The 18244-nt window shown below is 39.7% G+C and overlaps 1 protein-coding gene across 1 annotated transcript in view; it reads right to left on the bottom strand.

Annotated features, from left to right (window-relative positions):
- Window positions 1–256: 256 nt before the first annotated feature.
- Window positions 257–18244, bottom strand: part of LOC122814949 (zymogen granule membrane protein 16-like) — a 48960-nt gene continuing 30972 nt past the window's right edge. The window contains exons 3-4 of the mRNA XM_044087208.1: window positions 11641–11773; window positions 257–849 (exon numbers count right to left, since the gene is read on the bottom strand). Coding sequence (XP_043943143.1) covers window positions 507–849; window positions 11641–11773 — 476 coding nt within the window. The 3' untranslated portion in view covers window positions 257–506. The remainder of the gene's footprint in view (window positions 850–11640; window positions 11774–18244) is intronic.

The raw sequence follows: 18244 nt of genomic DNA, 5'->3' as shown, positions 1-18244 counted from the left end.
TAAACTGAAAGCCTTGTCTTTAAAATAGTAGTAGAATGTTTCTTTAACTTACTGAGAGCAGTAAACTGTGAGTCTTTGTGTGAGATATGCATGTGCTGCTATTCCTCAAGAAAATGTTCATCTTGACATTTTTTTACAAAAAATTAAGTTAACAATTAACTCAACTTTACATGTTAATATCCTCATGATCTAGGTGTTCTTGTGACATCATTTTCCCAGCTTTGCAAACATAGCTTGATTTGTTATGGGTTTTATTTGCTTTTTCTGTACATTATATATGTAAATATTTTGTTGTTGATTGCTGTTATTTTAATACAAATTGATTGTTAAAAAATATATATTTTTCAATAAGACAAGCTTCAGTTGAAGGAAGGAAGTAAATGTTAAACCAAAAATGTTTGCCTGTTGTATTTCCAGATGCACCTTTTCAAAATCCCCTACTTTTTTCAATCACAGAAGATTAAAGAAAGCATTAGAAATGTGTGTGTCACCACCAAAATATTATTCTAGTTATCTCCTTCCTTGCAGGTAATGCAGTTTCCATTGCTGTCTCGTAGCATATCATAATGAAATGCAATGGCAGTAATGACACCCCCATTGTGTCGCCCACTTATGTAGCGCAGGATGGTGTTGCGGTATATTGGGAAGGAGTTGAAGCAAGTACCAGATGGTTGCCCAAAATGGAACATACGACCCAGGTTAGTGACAAAGATTAGTTGAGCAATGTAGCTGTTCTGCTTGCCAGACACCTGGTTGATGTACTCGCCTGGATAAAGGTTGATTTCATGGAGTGTACCACCTTGATTGCCTTCATAATTACTCCACACATTTCCATACCTCACCTGGATACTGAAATTGCAAGAAAAACAAAGGCAGAGTAAGAGGTAACTAGCTAAAGTAACAGTTACAGAATGCTGTCACATCAAAAGTTAAAAAAAAGACTTGATATTGCCCATGCAGAGAGTGAAACGGTTAATGTTGAAATTTGAGATAATACTGTGGTGATATGGGTACATGCCAGCATAGCCAGCTGGAGTTTTGTAAAAAATGATGTGTTTTTCGAATATCAAATTGATTCATACAAGATGCTTGTGTTACAAATGTATTAAAACTGCATGTCATTTGTATATCAAACTGATTTGTACAGATGCTTGTGCTGAAAATGTATTTGTGAGCTTTGCTTGTGTTGTGTCAAAATGTATCAAAGGTGCACCCGGCTGGAATGAAAATAAATGTACATGTATTATTGCAACCGAACTAAACTTACCAGCTAGCTTACTTTAAGAAAAATAAGAGAAATGTAAATGAGCTGCTTAACCAATAAAACATTACACCACAGTGCTGAATAGGACCAGAGATGCTAGGTCTGAGAAAAAGCTTTTGTTCATTAGCTCAGTAAAAAGAAGGGAAGCCCCAGGCACACTGCCATAAACATTCAGATCTATGCTACATTTCAGAATTAGCTTCAAAGGAATACTGTGATAACTTAGAGTCAGGTGGCCATGAGGTCATTCTGCCAGCCCTCTTGGAAATTATATTTTAGATATTACAAAGAGAAATCTCAATGTATTGAGTATTCAGTTTGGGGGCCTGACTACAAAGACTGCTCATGTATTTCATCTTGCCTTGCCTAAGTAAGTTATTAAGGAACAATACATTCTCTTAGATTCAATCGGGAATATAGTGAATCTTAGTTTAGAGAGTGTTTTTCTTTATTTGTATGAGTCTGTCCATCAATGTTAATGTCAATATTTTCTGGGATTTGAACTCTGTGGTTTACGTAAATATATATTCAATATTTTCCTGTTCTTTTATTACTTATTATTAAATATATTTAAAACTTATATTGTGGCTGATCCTTGTAGAACGTATCTAAACTTTGAGAGTACATATATTTATTTTGTGACACTGTGCTGGCCACTCCAGAAAGTCTAGCTGTCTTTGTCAACTACTATCATTTGTATTAATATTAACTTCACTCAGCATAACTGGATACCATTTTAAGTGTCTTAAATAACTGACTGATGGCAGTGAATCTACCTCATAGTCTGGGCAAACTTGGTAGAGCAGTTAATATGTGCCAGTGTTTCCCAAATGTGTGTGTGCGTGTACGTGTGTGTGTGTGGGGGGGGGGGGTCTCTACTTAGCAAGCAGGGCATTGCTGCACAGGAAAGGGATACTCAGTGCTGCACATGAATATAAGGGAACCCATGGTGGGTAGCCTAAACTGCCCCAACAGACTCCACCAGTAATAGGGGAAGCCACTAGTTCAGGTACATGGCCAAGATCAAGGGTTAAATGTTTTAAATGTAACCAGTAGGCTATGTAGCATATATCTGTCCACAGAGGCAAGGCGGGGAACAAAAGGTAGGGGAACAAGCAAGTGGGAATAACAGAATGCTAGTGGTAAGTTGTCTGGAGACAACAGAGTCACTAAACTACCACCTGAGTTTGTATCCAATCTTAATGGATGGAAAACAGGACACTGCTAAGAGAGACACAGCCTCTGACATAACCACTGTGACATCTGCAGTGGTTAAATAGGAACAGTACTTGCTTGTGCAGTCCACTCCAGTCAGAGCTTTAGGAAGGATCCCCTTCCAAAGACCTTTGGCCAAGGTTCACCTTGACTGTGAGGGTGGAAAAGGAAGCAAGCAAGTTTGTGTGTTTGAGGATATCCCTGCAGATGTCCTGATAGGGAATGATTTTGATAATGCAGTACCTTGTGTACATGCAGTGGCAAACACTCAGGATTGGAGACAGGCCTGTGGGTCTAGTAACCTGGGAGAGACCCAGACATACTGCACACATGAAGCCAAGACTGGTGATGTGGCTACTTCGGGGAGTGAGCTACCCTGTAGCAGTGAGACTGAAGGTGAGCCACAGCTGCTGGCGGGTACTGATGATCCCTCGAACAGAGTGACTTCAAGGACAGAGATGAGAAGTAGTACCCAGGCTGACAGTGAGGCACCACTGTCAGAAGATACCAGAATTCCTGCTGAAGGGGAGCTGGAAAGAGTTACAATGAGAGAGAGTTGAGACAGGCTTAGCTCTCCAAACGTACACAAAAAGACTTGAGGGAGGTAGCTAGGGAAGCACCTGATTCTCAAGGAAGAAGGCAATCTGATATACTGGAACAAAGGGTTACTGTATATAGAGTGGACCCCTGAGGGAGGGCTAGAAGGTGAATTTAATAGAGCAGTTGGTAGTGTCCAGAGCCTACCATCTGACACTTCTAGTCATAGCCCATGACATTCCTTTTGCATATCAAATAGGCAAAAAGTGTGCCAAGAGACATATTATGCTAAACTTTTATTGTCCTGGGAATGCCAGATATGTAACAGGGTACTACATGGAGGTGCCCCAGGAATCCACAAGTTTTTCACCCTTTGAGTTGCTGTACGGGCATAGGGTGAGGGGGTGTTTAGATTTGATTCATGAGTGGGAGGGTGAGTAGGAATCCCACAAGGAGTCTGTTGTGGCCTAAGTTCTAAACCCCAAGACAAGGCTTAGGGAGCTCATGGGCTTGATCCAGGAGAACCTGGCAGGAGCCCAACAGCAGAAAAAGTCTGGTATAACAGGAATTCTTGAGCCAGAGAGTATGCTGTGTGGCAGCAGATGATGGTGCTCATTGCTGTCAGACACAATAAGATGCAGGCAGCTTGGGCGGGACCCTTCAAAGTGATAAGGAAGGTCAGTGATGTTAACTACATGGTAGAACTGCTAGGCAGGAGGCAGGGGCACAAATTGTACCACATTAACATGATGAGGCCATGATAAGGCCTTCTGCTGAGTATTTGCAGTGGATGACAGGAGGAATCTGAGGAGGATCTGGTGACTGATCTCCTCAGTGAGGCTTGGACTGACACCTCAGTGGAAGGGGTAGCAATGTCCCGGCAGGTATTACCTACCCAGGTTCGAGAAATCTGAGCAGTGTTACAAGAGTTTGGGGACATGTTCACTGGGAAACCAGGGTGTACCCACCTGGTGCAGCACCATGTGGATACAGAGCCCCAAAGACCTGTGTCAGACAGACTCTGAGGGAGGAGATACAGGAGGTGTTGGAACTGGGAGTAATCCAGGAGTCCAGCAGTCCCTGGGCCTCCACAGTGGTGCTTGTACCAAAGAAGGATGGCAGCACCAGGTTCTGTGTGGACTATAGGAAACTAAATAGTTACACAGACTCAGATGCTTAAACCGTGCCTAGGACAGATGAGGCCTTAAAGCAGCTGGGTGGGACTAAGTATCTAACCACTATTGATCTTACCAAGGGCTACTGGCAGGTGCCCTTGACTCACAGTGCTAGAGAGAGGTTAGCCTTTGTAACTCCTTTTGGCTTGTGGGAGTTCATAAAGATGCCCTTTGGGATGAAAAATGCTCAAGTGACTTTACAGATGCTGGTAGATTGTATCCTAGCAGGAGCAGGAGATTATGCCCTTGCTTATCTGGATGACACGGAGGTTCTAGGCAGAGGGCAGGGTTGACCATTAAGTAAGTGTCCGGTGGGTGTGGCAGAGGTCTCCTATTTGGGACATAGAGTGGTGAGTGATAAGATCAGGCCAGAACCTGCAAAAGTGGAAGCCATTCAGGCATGGCCTGCCCCTGTTACCAAAAAGCAGGTGAGGAGTTTCTTAGGGACAGTGGGGTACTATAGAAAGTTTGTCCCCAATTATAATACCATAGCTACTCCCCTCACAGATCTGACAAGGAAAAACAGGCCAGATAAGATAGTGTGGACCCCAGCATGTGAGCAGGCATTCCAGAAGCTTAAAGGAGCTTTGGGAGGACCCTCTATTTTAGCAAGTCAAGATTACAGCAAAGAATTTGTTATGCAGGTGGATGCTTGAAACCATGGTTAGCCAGGTTTCCTCAGAGGGAGAAGAGCACCCAGTGGTATATCTCAGCTGTAGATACCAACCCAGGGAGGAATGTTATGCAGCTGTAGAAAAGGAATATCTAGCCATAGTATGGGCACTGCAGAAACGTCAGCCTTATCAGTATTGAAGGAAATTCACTGTAGTTACAGACCACAATCCCTTAACATGGCTACATAGAGCCAGCCAGTAAAATGCCAAGTTATTAAGGTGGAGCTTATGATTGCAGGCATATAACATGACAGTACAACACCATAGTGGGGTCAGCAATGCAAACGCAGATTGGCTCTCAAGACAGAGAATGGGGTAACCTATTCCCAGATAGGCTTATTTCTCTCAAGGCTTATTTCTCTCAAGCCACATTTTTCAAGGGTCACTCAAAAAACTAGCTTGTGTCTAGAAAGTGGGGAGATATATAATGATATGGGCAAGTGCCAGCATAGCCAGTTGGAGTTTTTTAAAGAATGATATGTCCTTTGAATATCAAACCGATTTATACAAGATGCTTGTGTTACAAACGTATTATAATTGTATGTCATTTGTAAATCAAACTAATTTGTACAGATGCTTGTGCTGAAAATGTATTTGTGAGCTTTGCTTGTGTTAATTGTGTTACAATGTATCAACAGTGCACTCTGTTGGAATGAAAAGAAATGTCCATGTATTGTTGCAAATGAATTAAATGTACCGGCAAGCTTACTTTAAGAAAAATAAGGGAAATGTAAATGAGCTGTTAAACTATTAAAACATTACCCCACACTGCTGAATAGGACCAGAGGCACTAACTCTAGGAAAAAGCCTTTGTTCATTAGCTCAGTAAAAAGAGGGAAAGCCCAGGCACTGTCACAAACATTTATATGTGTATTGTAGCTGTCTATGCTAAATTCCCGTCTCAGTTTCAAAGGGAAAAATTGTGAGAACTTAGAGTCAGCTGACCAGGTGAGATCATCCTGCCAGCTCTCTTGGAAATTATATTTTAGATATTACAAAGAGAAATCTCAGAGTATTGAGTATTCTGTTTGGGGGGCTGACTAAAAAGATTGCTCATGTAGTTCATCTTTCCTTGCCCAAGTAAGTTATTAGGGAACAGTAAATTCCCTTAGGTTCATTCTGAAATATACTGAAGCTTAGTTTAGACAGTGTTTTTCTTTATTTGTATGAGTCTGTCCATCAATGCTAATTTCAATATTTTCTGTGATTTGAACCCTGTGGTTTACTGTAAATATATAATATTTTCATGTCCTTTTATTATTTATTATTAAATATATTTAAAACTTTTTTGTACTGGTCCTTGTGAAAGTATCTAACTTTCAAGAGTACTTTTATTTATTTTGAGACACGGTGTGGGACACTCCTGAAGGCCTAGCTGTCTTGGTCAACTACTATCATTTGTATTAATATTAACTTCACTCAGCATAACTAGATGCTCTTTTAAGAGCCTTATAGTAACTGACTGATGGCAGTTAATTTACCTTATAGTCTGGGCAAAGTTGTTAGAGTGGGTAATCTGTGCCAGCCTTTCCCGAGTGTGTGTGTCAGCTACTTGGGGCAGGGACATGAAGCATTGGGTTCACAGAGAGGATGCTGTAGAACTTGGCTTGGAGACTCGGCTGAGGTCCTAACTCTACAGCTGTATCAGTGGGCAGTCTTATTGGGGACCTGAAGGGAGAGAGATATAGAGAAATCCAGACTCAGGGCTGACTGTGTTCCCTGTGTGCCCTTAAGGGAAATTGTACTTGATGCAGGGAGGTCTGCATCTTGAAATACTGAGTGCATCCATTTGTATTACAATTGCATTTCCCTCTCCAATGTCAGTGGTGAGGATAGAGATTCCTTGATTACTGGCCCAGTGTGGGGATGGCACATATTGGTGGCAATGGTGCCCATCACATATTGGTAGTAATGGTGGGCATCACAAATACCTTATTTAAAAAAGGGAATAGTAAGTGCACAAGTTAGATGTATTTAAAGGTAAGTTGCAAAGATAGTTGGACATCATCCATATTTTGTAGGAAAATTATTGCAGTGCTAAATAAATTCACTGCTGAGTTTAGAGTGAAAGAGGGTATGTGACAGTGAATTTTAAATATTTTAAAAATGTGAACAGTGCCAAAATAGATAAAACTTTTGAAGATTAAAGAAAACTTATGTCTAACAAAAAGATGCACATTGTAACCTGAGCAACTTGAAGCATAGAAGTAATGCTAGGGAGAGGCAGAGGATAGACTGAATAAACTATCACTGGTAACTGTTGAAGAATCATGAGTTGAGAAATGAATGAGAAGAAAGTGAGGAACATTATTGTTGGGTGATAAAATGATCATACTAAGTGAGTCTATGGTCATTTCATGATGTCATATATCTACAAATCTGTCAAATGAGTTTATTTAGAAAGGTCAGAGAAGGAAGGAAACTGAACTTACAGTCATGTTAGTGACAGATTAATTCAGAAAGGGGACAAGAGAACAGAATCCTCATTACTCTTTCTGCCATGATGGTGGGACATGAGCAACTGTTATTAACTCTCCATACTAGGCTGGGGTGTCTGACTGACAATTGGTTTGTTAAAGACTGTTTGGTTGAGACTGAATGATCAAATGGTACTTTAATCAAAATTTTGATTACATTTTCATATGGGAGGTATTTTTATCAGTGATCATGTTGTGTCATAGTTAATGTTCTTTACAGCTTCTCCAACTAAACAGATGAGTAGGTGAATGTTTTGTCATTTTTCTTCCTCTGTTGGGCTAGATTTCCAGTGCTCAAAACAGTCTCCAAACCCACAAACAGATGGTTCTGTCGCATCTCCTACAATTAAGCTGTCTGCACTTTTTTATTTAGTTTGTATTACCTCGATATTGAAGAAAAGGGGTGTAGCTTATAGTCCCTAACATTACATTTACAATTGTATTGTGTGTAATTATTCTCATTGTGTTTGTGAAAAGTTTCACTTTCTGTAAATTGGCTATGCTATTATCTAGCAATCAGTTAATCGTGTATTGCACATACATGTCTGTGTGTGTATATAGAAATAGATATATACACGTATATAGAGATAGATATAGATAGATAGAGATATGCCACAGCTGCTGGCGGGTACTGATGATCCCTCGAACAGAGTGACTTCAAGGACAGAGATGAGAAGTAGTACCCAGGCTGACAGTGAGGCACCACTGTCAGAGGATACCAGAATTCCTGTTGAAGGGGAGCTGGAAAGAGTTACAATGAGAGAGAGTTGAGACAGGCTTAGCTCTCCAAACATACACAAAGAGACTTGAGGGAGGTAGCTAAGGATGCACCTGATTCTCAAGGAAGAAGGCAATCTGATATACTGGAACAAAGGGTTACTGTATAGAGAGTGGACCCCTGAGGGAGGGCTAGAAGGTGAATTTAATCCAGCAGTTGGTAGTGTCCAGAGCCTACCATTTTCTTACATTCCTTTTGCATGTCATATAGGCAAAAAGTGTGCCAAGAGACATATTATGCTAAACCTTTATTGTCCTGGGAATGCCAGAGATGTAACAGGGTACTACATGGAGGTGCCCCAGGTTTTTCACCCTTTGAGTTGCTGTACGGGCATAGGGTGAGGGGGTGTTTAGATTTGATTCATGAGTGGGAGGGAGAGTAGGAATCGCACAAGGAGTCTGTTGTGGCCTATGTTCTAAACCGCAAGACAAGGCTTAGAGAGCTCATGGGCTTGATCCAGGAGAACCTGGCAGGAGCCCAACAGCAGAAAACTTCTGGTATGACAGGAATACTTGAGCCAGAGTGTATGCTGTGGAGCAGCAGATGATGGTGCACATTGCTGTCAGACACAATAAGCTGCAGGCAGCTTGGGAGGGACCCTTCAAAGTGATAAGGAAGGTCAGTGATGTTAACTACATGGTAGAACTGCTAGGCAGGAGGCAGGGGCACAAATTGTACCATGTTAACATGATGAGGCCATGATGAGGCCTTCTGCTGAGTATTTGCAGTGGATGACAGGAGGAGTCTGAGGAGGATCTGGTGACTGATCTCCTCAGTGAGACTTGGACTGACACCTCAGTGGAAGGGGTAGCAATGTCCCAGTGGCTATTCCCTACCCAGGTTTGAGAAATCTGAGCAGTGTTACAAGAGTTTGGGGACATGTTCACTGGAAAACCAGGGTGTACCCACGTGGTGCAGCACCATGTGGATGCAGAGCCCCAAAGACCTGTGTCAGACAGATTCTGATGAAGGAGATACATGAGGTGCTGGAATTGGGAGTAATCCAGGAGTCCAGTAGTCCCTGGGCCTCCACAGTAGTGCTCTTACCAAAGAAGGATGGCAACACCAGGTTCTGTGTGGACTACAGGAAACTAAATGAATGAAAAGAAAGTGAGGAACATTATTAATGGGTTATAAAATGATCATACTAAGTGAGTCTATAGTCATTTCATGATGTCATATATCTACAAATCTGTCAAATGAGTTTATTTAGAAAGGTCAGGGAAGGAAGGAAACTGAACTTACAGTCCTGTTAGTGACAGATGAATTCAGAAAGGGGACAAGAGAACAGAATCCTCATTACTCTTTCTGCCATGATGGTGGGACATGAGCAACTGTTATTAACTCTCCATACTAGGCTGGGGTGTCTGACTGACAATTAGTTTGTTAAAGACTGTTTGGTTAAGACTGAATGATCAAATGGTACTTTGATCAAAATTTTGATTACATTTTCATATGGGAGGTATCTTTATCAGTGATCATGTTGTGTCATAGTTAATGTTCTTTACAGCTTCTCCAACTAAACAGATGAGTAGGTGAATGCTTTGTTATTTTTCTTCCTCTGCTGGGCTAGCTTTCCAGTGCTCAAAACCCTCTCCAAACTCACAAACAGATGGTTCTGCTGCCATCTCTTACAATTAAGCTGTCTGCACTTTTTTAATTAGCTTGTATTACCTCAATATTGAAGAAAAGGGGTGTAGCTTATAGTCCCTAACATTACATTTTCAATTGTATTGTGTGTAATTATTCTCATTGTGTTTGTGAAAAGTTTCACTTTCTGTAAATTGGCTATGCTGTTATCTAGCAGTCAGTTAATCATGTATTACACACACACACACACACACACACACACACACACACACACACACATATATATATATATATATATAGAGAGAGAGAGAGAGAGAGAGAGAAATGATATAGCTATATATATATATATATATATATATATATATATATGTGTGTGTGTGTGTGTGTGTGTGTGTGTGTGTGTGTGTGTGTGTGTGTGTGTGTAGAAATAGATATATACACGTATATAGAGATAGATAGAGATATAAATATAGCTATAAATATACACATCCTTAGAAATATGCAAAATGTAGGCATGTAAAATTTTAATCTGCCAAACATACATGAGAAATTTTTTACTAGAGTAAATAAAGATTTTTTTTTGTTTGTTTTTTAGGTAGAATTTAAGCAGCTGGTGACAAAATATCACAGTATACATAGTGCGAAAAGTTGATTGAAGGTAAGAGATGTGTATGAGCTTTCTACAGCATTAGCCATGTTAAGGGTTGGTGAGGCACACATCTCTGAGATGAGGTTAAGTAAGTACCCTCAGTACTGTAGAGAACATAGTCTGATGCCCATTTGAGGAGTGTGGCAAGAAATACGCTAAGGAATAGAATGCATACTTTCTAGGAGATAAATGAACCATTGGTTTGGTTTACTAGGTGTAAATCTTGTCAAACTCAGGTGTGGTTTTATAACTGAGCAACAACTTAAATGGACAAGGGATTTCCAGTGTCAGAGAATTATCTGCACTTATTGAGGCATGAGGTACCAAGCCTTTCAGAATGTTAGTGGAGAAATTAAGTGATTTGGTGAACAGGGTGGCTTATGCACAGAGGAATGACTGTGAGAGAAATCACTGGAAATTACAATTAAAAGTATTATCAACTTTTGACTCAGTTATTTGTAGAATCAGTACTTGTATCTCATTTAACTAAATATTTTAAAAACATGAAGCTCTTACTTGATGATATTAATATAAGATTATGGTACTTGACTTGAGGGTAAAAGCCTGTGGAACATGTTGGCCGTATTAATCAGCTGAACAAACAAGTGGGTTCTGGCATTTAATTCAGACTGGTGTGCATTTGTGAGATGAATACTAAAACTGCTTACATAATTAGGAGCTTAGTTTTGGTGAGTTTGATAGTACAGAAAGGGAAAACAATCTGACAACAAATAATTCTGTGCATTGTCACAGAGGAAGTCTGATAAAGGCCAATAAGGTATTGAGTTACACAGCTGGATTTATCTACATCTCAGAAATTACAAAAGGTGAAAAGGACTTTCATCTGGTGAAACAAAACCTACCATAGCAAATCTGGAATGTAGTGCGTACATTTTAATATGCTGCTAGCACACCTCAGAAGGCGCAGACACACATATACACATGCACACACAAACATGCATACACACATGCTCACACACAAACACACACACACACACACACACACACACAAAACACAGGCATGCACTCAGACACACACACGCAGATAGGCACATACTCATACAATGCATTTGAGCCAACCTGCATTTCCATTTGATGAATGAAGCTGTAGTGCTAGTCACTCGAGTTTTTATTTCAGTTTGATGGGAAGACTCTGACTGCACATCATTACTGTAAGTTATCTACCATACATAACATTATTATGCCATGCTACTCTGTGAATGGTTATTAGTGGGTACTTCTAATTAGTTGTTAGTACTGAGGCATAGTTATTTAACTTACCCAACAACATAGGAAGTACTCTCTCGGATTCTCAGAGCAGTGATTGTTCCAGACATATGCACTCCAGAGTGAGTGAAAGCTGTTCCACCACCCACACCATATTCACCAGAATAGGATGAGAAGCGAGGCTGGGCTGGGAAAGAAAAAACATGGTGTTCAGGACCAGAGCATATGAAGCAGTTTTCTAGAATGATCTAGAATGCTACTGAAGTGTATTATCACATGTATGTAAACTCTTTCCTAACAAAATGTCCCACCTATGATGCATCCTGTACACAGGAGATATAACATTTATACATAACTATCAACTTCTTAGTACAACAAATCTGGATAAAGCCTGAAATAATTTTTATTTATTTATTTTATTTTACATTTGCTAACCGGGAAAGTCCGACTTGATACATAATCCATTTTCAGCGGATGCCCGGGGAGAAAAGCTCCATGTTTAAAATAAAATTTAGTCACACTTAAAATGCAGGTTACAGAGATATTTAGAAAATTAACAACAATCAAAGATAAATTCAAATTAGGTTACATAACAAAGACAAAGTTCAAATTAGGGTTACATTTAGATAGGAGAAAGAGAAAAACATTGTTGGTGATGGAATAATTATACAGTGGAAAACAAACTATGAGATATGTGCATATAAGAACGAGGATTTTCATTTAGAAGGAAAGGATTAATGAAAAAGAGAAGGTAGGTTAGGTAAGAAGCAGATTAGATAGCATGGGCTGAACAGAAGGTTATATTCCAGATATTGGAAATTAGAGACGTATAAAGAATTAAAGAAATATCTAGAACAAGCGTGTGGGAAGAAAATAAGGGCACTAACATTTGAGAGCGGAGTTTGGTTTAATTGTTTCTTGGTATATTTTGGGTTAGTCTGGGTTTAGATATGTGCATGACTATTGTTTGTTTTAACTCTGTCTGATAATTGTATGGGTTAGTCAGGGGTTTAGACATGGACATAGCCAGTCATTGTGCATGTGTGTCTTTGGAGATATTTTGAATTGAGGCAAGGAGCATTTAGTGGTTAGTTCAGCAGGAAGGGAGTTCCATTTTTTTTCCAGCAGAGTTGGAGAATAAGGAATCTCCGGCTGAGTTGTAGGCTTTGGTCGTTTGTACTAGCATTCTGCTGGATGAGCGGAGGGATGCTAGGTTGCTATAGTGGGTAATAACATTAGACAGACTAGGGGTACTGGTAGGTTGCTAGAGGATTTTATGAATGACTACGAGTCGGTTATAGTATATTTGATTGGGTAGTTCTAGCCAGCCTAATTTGTGAAGATTATGACAGTGGTGGGCTCTGTATGCTGAGCCTGTGGCAAATCTTGCTATATTGTTATAGCAGTCAGTGATTTTGTTGAAGTTTGATTTAGATAAATTAGTGAGGATGGGTGATGCATAGAGAAGGGATGACATCCTTTTTTTTGTTTACTGTTTTTATGGTTTTGTCTGTATGGGCATCGTAGTTTAGATTGTTATCAATGATTATACCTAGTAGTTTAGTGCAAGGTTCAGGAGAGATTATGGTGCCATTTTTTGAAGAGACTGTAAATATTGGTGGTGTTAGCCTATGGGTGGGGGAGAAAAGTAGTAGTTTGATTTTGTTTGGGTTCAATAAGAGATGGCGATTATTAAGCCAGTTCTCTACTTTGTTGAAGGTGGTTTGGGATAGGGATTGTAATTCTGTGGGAGTTGCGGCAGAGCAGATTAGCGCAGAGTCATCTGCATATTGTATAGAAGTTGCGTGTGGTATAACTTTGGGCAGGTCATTGATGAATATAGAGAAAAGGAGGGGACCCAGAATAGAACCTTGGGGTACTCCAAGGGTGACAGGTAAAAGGGGGGATAGATGATCTTTCCACAAGACAGATTGTTGTCTACCGTGCAGGTAAGAGTGGAACCAGTTGATTACTGGGTTATCTATGGACAGGGATTTGAGAGAGTCTAAGAGTAGGTTGTGATTTACCATATTGAATGCTTTTGACAAATCGAGGAAGAGGGCAGAGGAAAGCAGGTTTTGATTACGGTTGTGATTTATTGGGTGAGAGAAGGAGAGAAGGGGAGTGGTTGTACTGTGGGCTGGTCTGAAACCATGCTGGGATGAGGCTAGGAGAGAGTTGTGAGTGAGGTGGGCTAAAAGTTGCTTCTGTATGCATTTCTCCATTATTTTGGCTAAGGGAGATAGTATGGCAATAGGTCTGTAATTAGAAAGTTCAGAGGAGTTTCCTCCTTTATGCAGTGGAATAATATGAGTTATTTTCCAAATGGTGGGGATGTAGTATTCCTGGATAGTACAATTTATTAAGATGGAGATAGGATAAGATAGGATAAGGTATTACATTAGCGGCCTTTTGTAGAAACTCTGTGGGAAGTAGGTCTGCTGCCAGGGGGGGTAGATTTTAATTTCTTAAGTAAGGATTTGATATAGTCTGTGGATATAGGCTCAAATTTTAAGGGGGGGGGGGTTCACCTGATTAGGTAAGATTGTAGTAGAGGAGGAGGGAGATAGATTATTAGCTAGTGATTTGACGGTTTCGGTGAAGAAAGTGTTAAAGGTATTTGCAACAGATTCAGGGGGTAGGTGTAAGGTAGCTGAGGGGGTGGGTGTAGAAGATTTACCTGGGTGGAGCAGCTTATTCAGACCTGACCAGAATTTTCGAGGTTGATTTTTGTGCTTTTGCTGTAAATTGAAATAGTAGTTTTGCTTGTCTAACAGAATAGATTTTTTTGCTTCGTTTCTTATTTGTTTGAAAGTTATGTGGGCTTGTGGGGATTTGGTGGTTCTCCATGAGGTCCATGCTGTATTTCTAGCAGTAAGTTTTTGTCTAGTAGTATTGGTTAGCCATGGAGCAATTTTGTTTTTGGTTCTGATTCTATGTGTGGGAGCATAACTGTCTAAGATGGCCAGGAACCTGGTATTGAATTCCGAAACTGCTTGGTCAAGGGGAAGTATTTTAAGACTGGCCCATCTGCATGAGCTTAGAGCAGCTATGAAATTGTTTAGGTTAAAGTTCTTTGTATACCTAAGAGTTTTAAAGGTGGTTGGTGGGGCATGTCATCTCTTTTCCTGATTATGTAGGTTAGGAGGTGGTCACTCATGTCTTCAGGTAGGGTGCCTGATTTGTATAACTGAGGTTTGTTATTTATTATGATCCAGTCTATGATGCTTTCCTTTTTGCTGGGCTTGTTGATTCTGGTGGGGGTAGTAATTGTTTGGGAGAAACCATGTAAGTTAATGTGGGTAGTGGGGAATTTTGCTGAACAAGTTGTCCAGTCGATGTTGAAGTCCCCAAGAATGATTGTTTCTTGGGGGTGGGTGGAGGATAATCAATGGAGGGTGCTTTCTAAGGTGTTTATGTTATTGCCTGGGGGAATATAACTACACACTATGTTTATAGATTTGTTATTGTTAAGCTGGATTATTGAGAGGATTGTCTCGGTGTTGGTGGTTATTAGGTCTTGTGGGATGCTAATTGTGGATAACTCGAGAGAGGATTTGTATAGAATAGCTACTCCACCTCCTTTTCTACCTTTTTGATCTAGTTTAATAATATTGTAGCCAGGGGGTAATATTTCATTGTCAGGGATAGTGGGTTTGAGCCAGGTTTCTGTAAGGTAGAATACATCAGGGGAGTGCATGTCTAGGAGTGCATGCAGGTCGTGAAGTTTATTATTTATACTTCTGATATTTAGGTGACAGACTAGAAATGCTTTGGGGGCATTATGTGAACTTCTTATGTTGATAGGAATTCTAATTTTGGTATTAGTGGTAGCTGGTGAGTTTGGGCCAGGGTTAGGATGGATGTCGCCGTCAACTATGAGGTTAGGTAATAAACACTTTATGAGTTTGGTGAACTTAAGTAGGAGATGGTAATAGTTCTTAGTCCTTGGGTTTAAGTATGTGGGTAGTATGGGATGGAGAGGTTTTGGAGTATCGCAGTAGGTGAGGAGGTGGGGTAGTATTGATGGGGGGGGGTTTGGATGTAAATGGTTGTAACTGATGTTGGACGCTGAGAGTTAGGCAGGTAGTGGAATTCATAGGCGGTGAGAATATAAAGTGTTATAAGTGGGGATATGAGTTAGAACAATGGTTTCAGTTTTGGAGATGATGAGGGAGTTAGTGTATACATAGTGGCTTGGGTGCTAGATAAGTTAAGAGAATATGGGTGTGGTGATAGAGAAGACTGAAAGAATGAGAATTGGGAATGTGGAGATGGGTGGTTAGAAGGATGGGATTGTGATAGGCTGAAAGTGGTTAGTGGGAATATTCAATTAAGTAGGGGTGTAGTTTGATGAGAGATACAAAGCCCCAAATAGGGACAGATTTTAAATAGTGCTCTTATATTCTTAAAAAGTTGCTTGAATAATGGGTTTAAATATTGGTCCTATAATCTTAGAAAGTTGCTAGGATAATGGAATTTGTGTTAGTAAGCATTTTCTAAAGGATATGAAATCTGAAACCGAAATTTGTGTCATTATTATTGTCAATCCTAAACGATTTCCCCAAAAAACTCAAATTTTATGGTGAACAGACTGAAAATATGAGGCAAAAATCTGGATATATTGCAAAAATGTGGACATTTCAGAGTTATGCATTTATAACATACACTAGCAACATTTTCACAATGATAGGTTCAGTTCATATAACTTCATGGCTGGTTTTAAGCAAAGAGCTCTAATTAAATCCATAGAATATTTAAATAGAAATGTTTGCAACTCCAGCCACTCTCAAGAGGTGGCTTAAAAATTGGTCCACCAGTTCATTACTAGCCCAGCAGAAGACCTTCTTTAAATATATGGGAATGGGACTGGATCCAACACTGTATCTGTGAACTTATATACTGCATTTTAAAGCCAAAATTAATAATATGCTGAAATGATAGTGAGCATTTTCAGAGAAAGTAAGATCACAAGCAAAAAACAGCCATAAGGAAAATAAACCTTATGCCACAAGTTAACTGTTCCCTTATGCTTAATGCATATGCCTAAGCAAGTAATCTGCATGACCTACAAACACTTTCAAATAGAGTCTATCACATTATGCTAGCAGCCTCAAGGTGGGAGCATTATAATGACACACTTGAAATGCATAAGATGGCTTCCAGAAAAAGAGAGAGTGGAAATTCTTTTATGTGCACTGGTGCTCAGTTTCTAAGAACCAGAACACATCTCCTCTTGGCTACATACTAGTGTCTCTGTCAGTATGATATTATTAAAATCTCACATAAGATGCAGATGTATTAAAAAGCCTAACAAATATGTATACCGCCTAACTCACACAGATAGGCAGACAACTGACCACACAGTTTCCACTTTCTGTAAATACTTCTGTTATTCCCCAGTAGTTTGCCTTCCCGGCCCAGGTGGTGCCTTCAGCTGGCTGATTTGTTACAGCTGTCATTTGTAATATCTGTTGTAGCACTTATGTAAATTGTCAAAGCCCGGACAAGTTAGACATTCTACTGTCAGCTAAATATCCTGCTATCTAGAATCTTCTTTTTATTTTTTGACTGAAACTCTGTGCGTTAACCCACATTTGTTCCACCTCTGTTTCTGGCAGGAGACTTTGCTAGCAAGTGGGCATAGCATATAAATGCAGCAGGAAAGATGAGTCACACAATATTTAATTTACTTTCTTAAGGTTGGAGGACTGTGTCATATGGGGTCATTTTTTCAGCCATGCAATGGCTGTAATTAATACAAACATTGGAAGTGCATTTTCATAGGCTAGAAGCAGTGTATACAAACTAGAAGAGAGGATCCTGATATACATTTTTGTGTGTCACAGAAAATAGTTTAAGGTATAACAAAAAAAAAAATTAGAAGTGCAATTTGGAGTGTGAGCTAAAGAAGCAGGAAAAAACTGCATTGGTGCACTGTTGTGAAACAAATAACCAAAAACAACAGTGCACAAACTGTTGGGCAACATCCGATAAGTTTAGCAATAACAAGTTAGATTTATCCAAGTGTTGTTAAAGGAAGGACTTCATCAGCAATAAAACACTGTTACAAAGCCTTGAATTTAAAACTTACATACCCTTTTTATGTGCCAGGTTTCATAACACATCAATTAGTTAAACTAAAAAGTGATTTGTTAATGCTAAATGTACTGGGTGTAGCCTCCATGACCTGTGTTTATTATTTTCCTTTGTGGAGCCTTGGCCATGGTTTCAGTTGAATAGTTCATGATCTGTGCAGTTTGTGTACTTTTTTAGGACAAATAAAATACTGATTGCATTTAAGGGTCTGAGTAGTCCTGTGAGTGAGAATGAAGTATGCATGAATGTAGAAGGTGTTTGCCTTGTGTTTGTTATGAAGTTATTTTAATGAAGTGTGTATGAGTTATAGCATCAGAATATAGTGCTGGGACTGAAATTGTTCATTGCTTTACTCAGGTTAACAAATTCAAATAAGTAAATAAATAAATATTATAAGGAGTTACAAACTAAAAGAATAAGTACATTTCTGGAGCTTTTTTAATTAACTTGTGTTAGGACCAATATTTATGACAGTATGCTGACTTATGGTGCCCCCAGCCTGTCCATCATCTGTCACACCTTCCAGGGTCCCTTTGAACCTCTATTACCACAACCCACA

This window comes from Protopterus annectens, chromosome 11.part0 (assembly GCF_019279795.1).
Source record: "Protopterus annectens isolate FY-2018-M chromosome 11.part0, PAN1.0, whole genome shotgun sequence".
NCBI classification, from domain to species: domain Eukaryota; kingdom Metazoa; phylum Chordata; order Ceratodontiformes; family Protopteridae; genus Protopterus; species Protopterus annectens.
The sequence above is the reverse complement of the archived record's forward strand: the minus strand, read 5'-3'. Positions and strand labels throughout refer to the sequence as shown.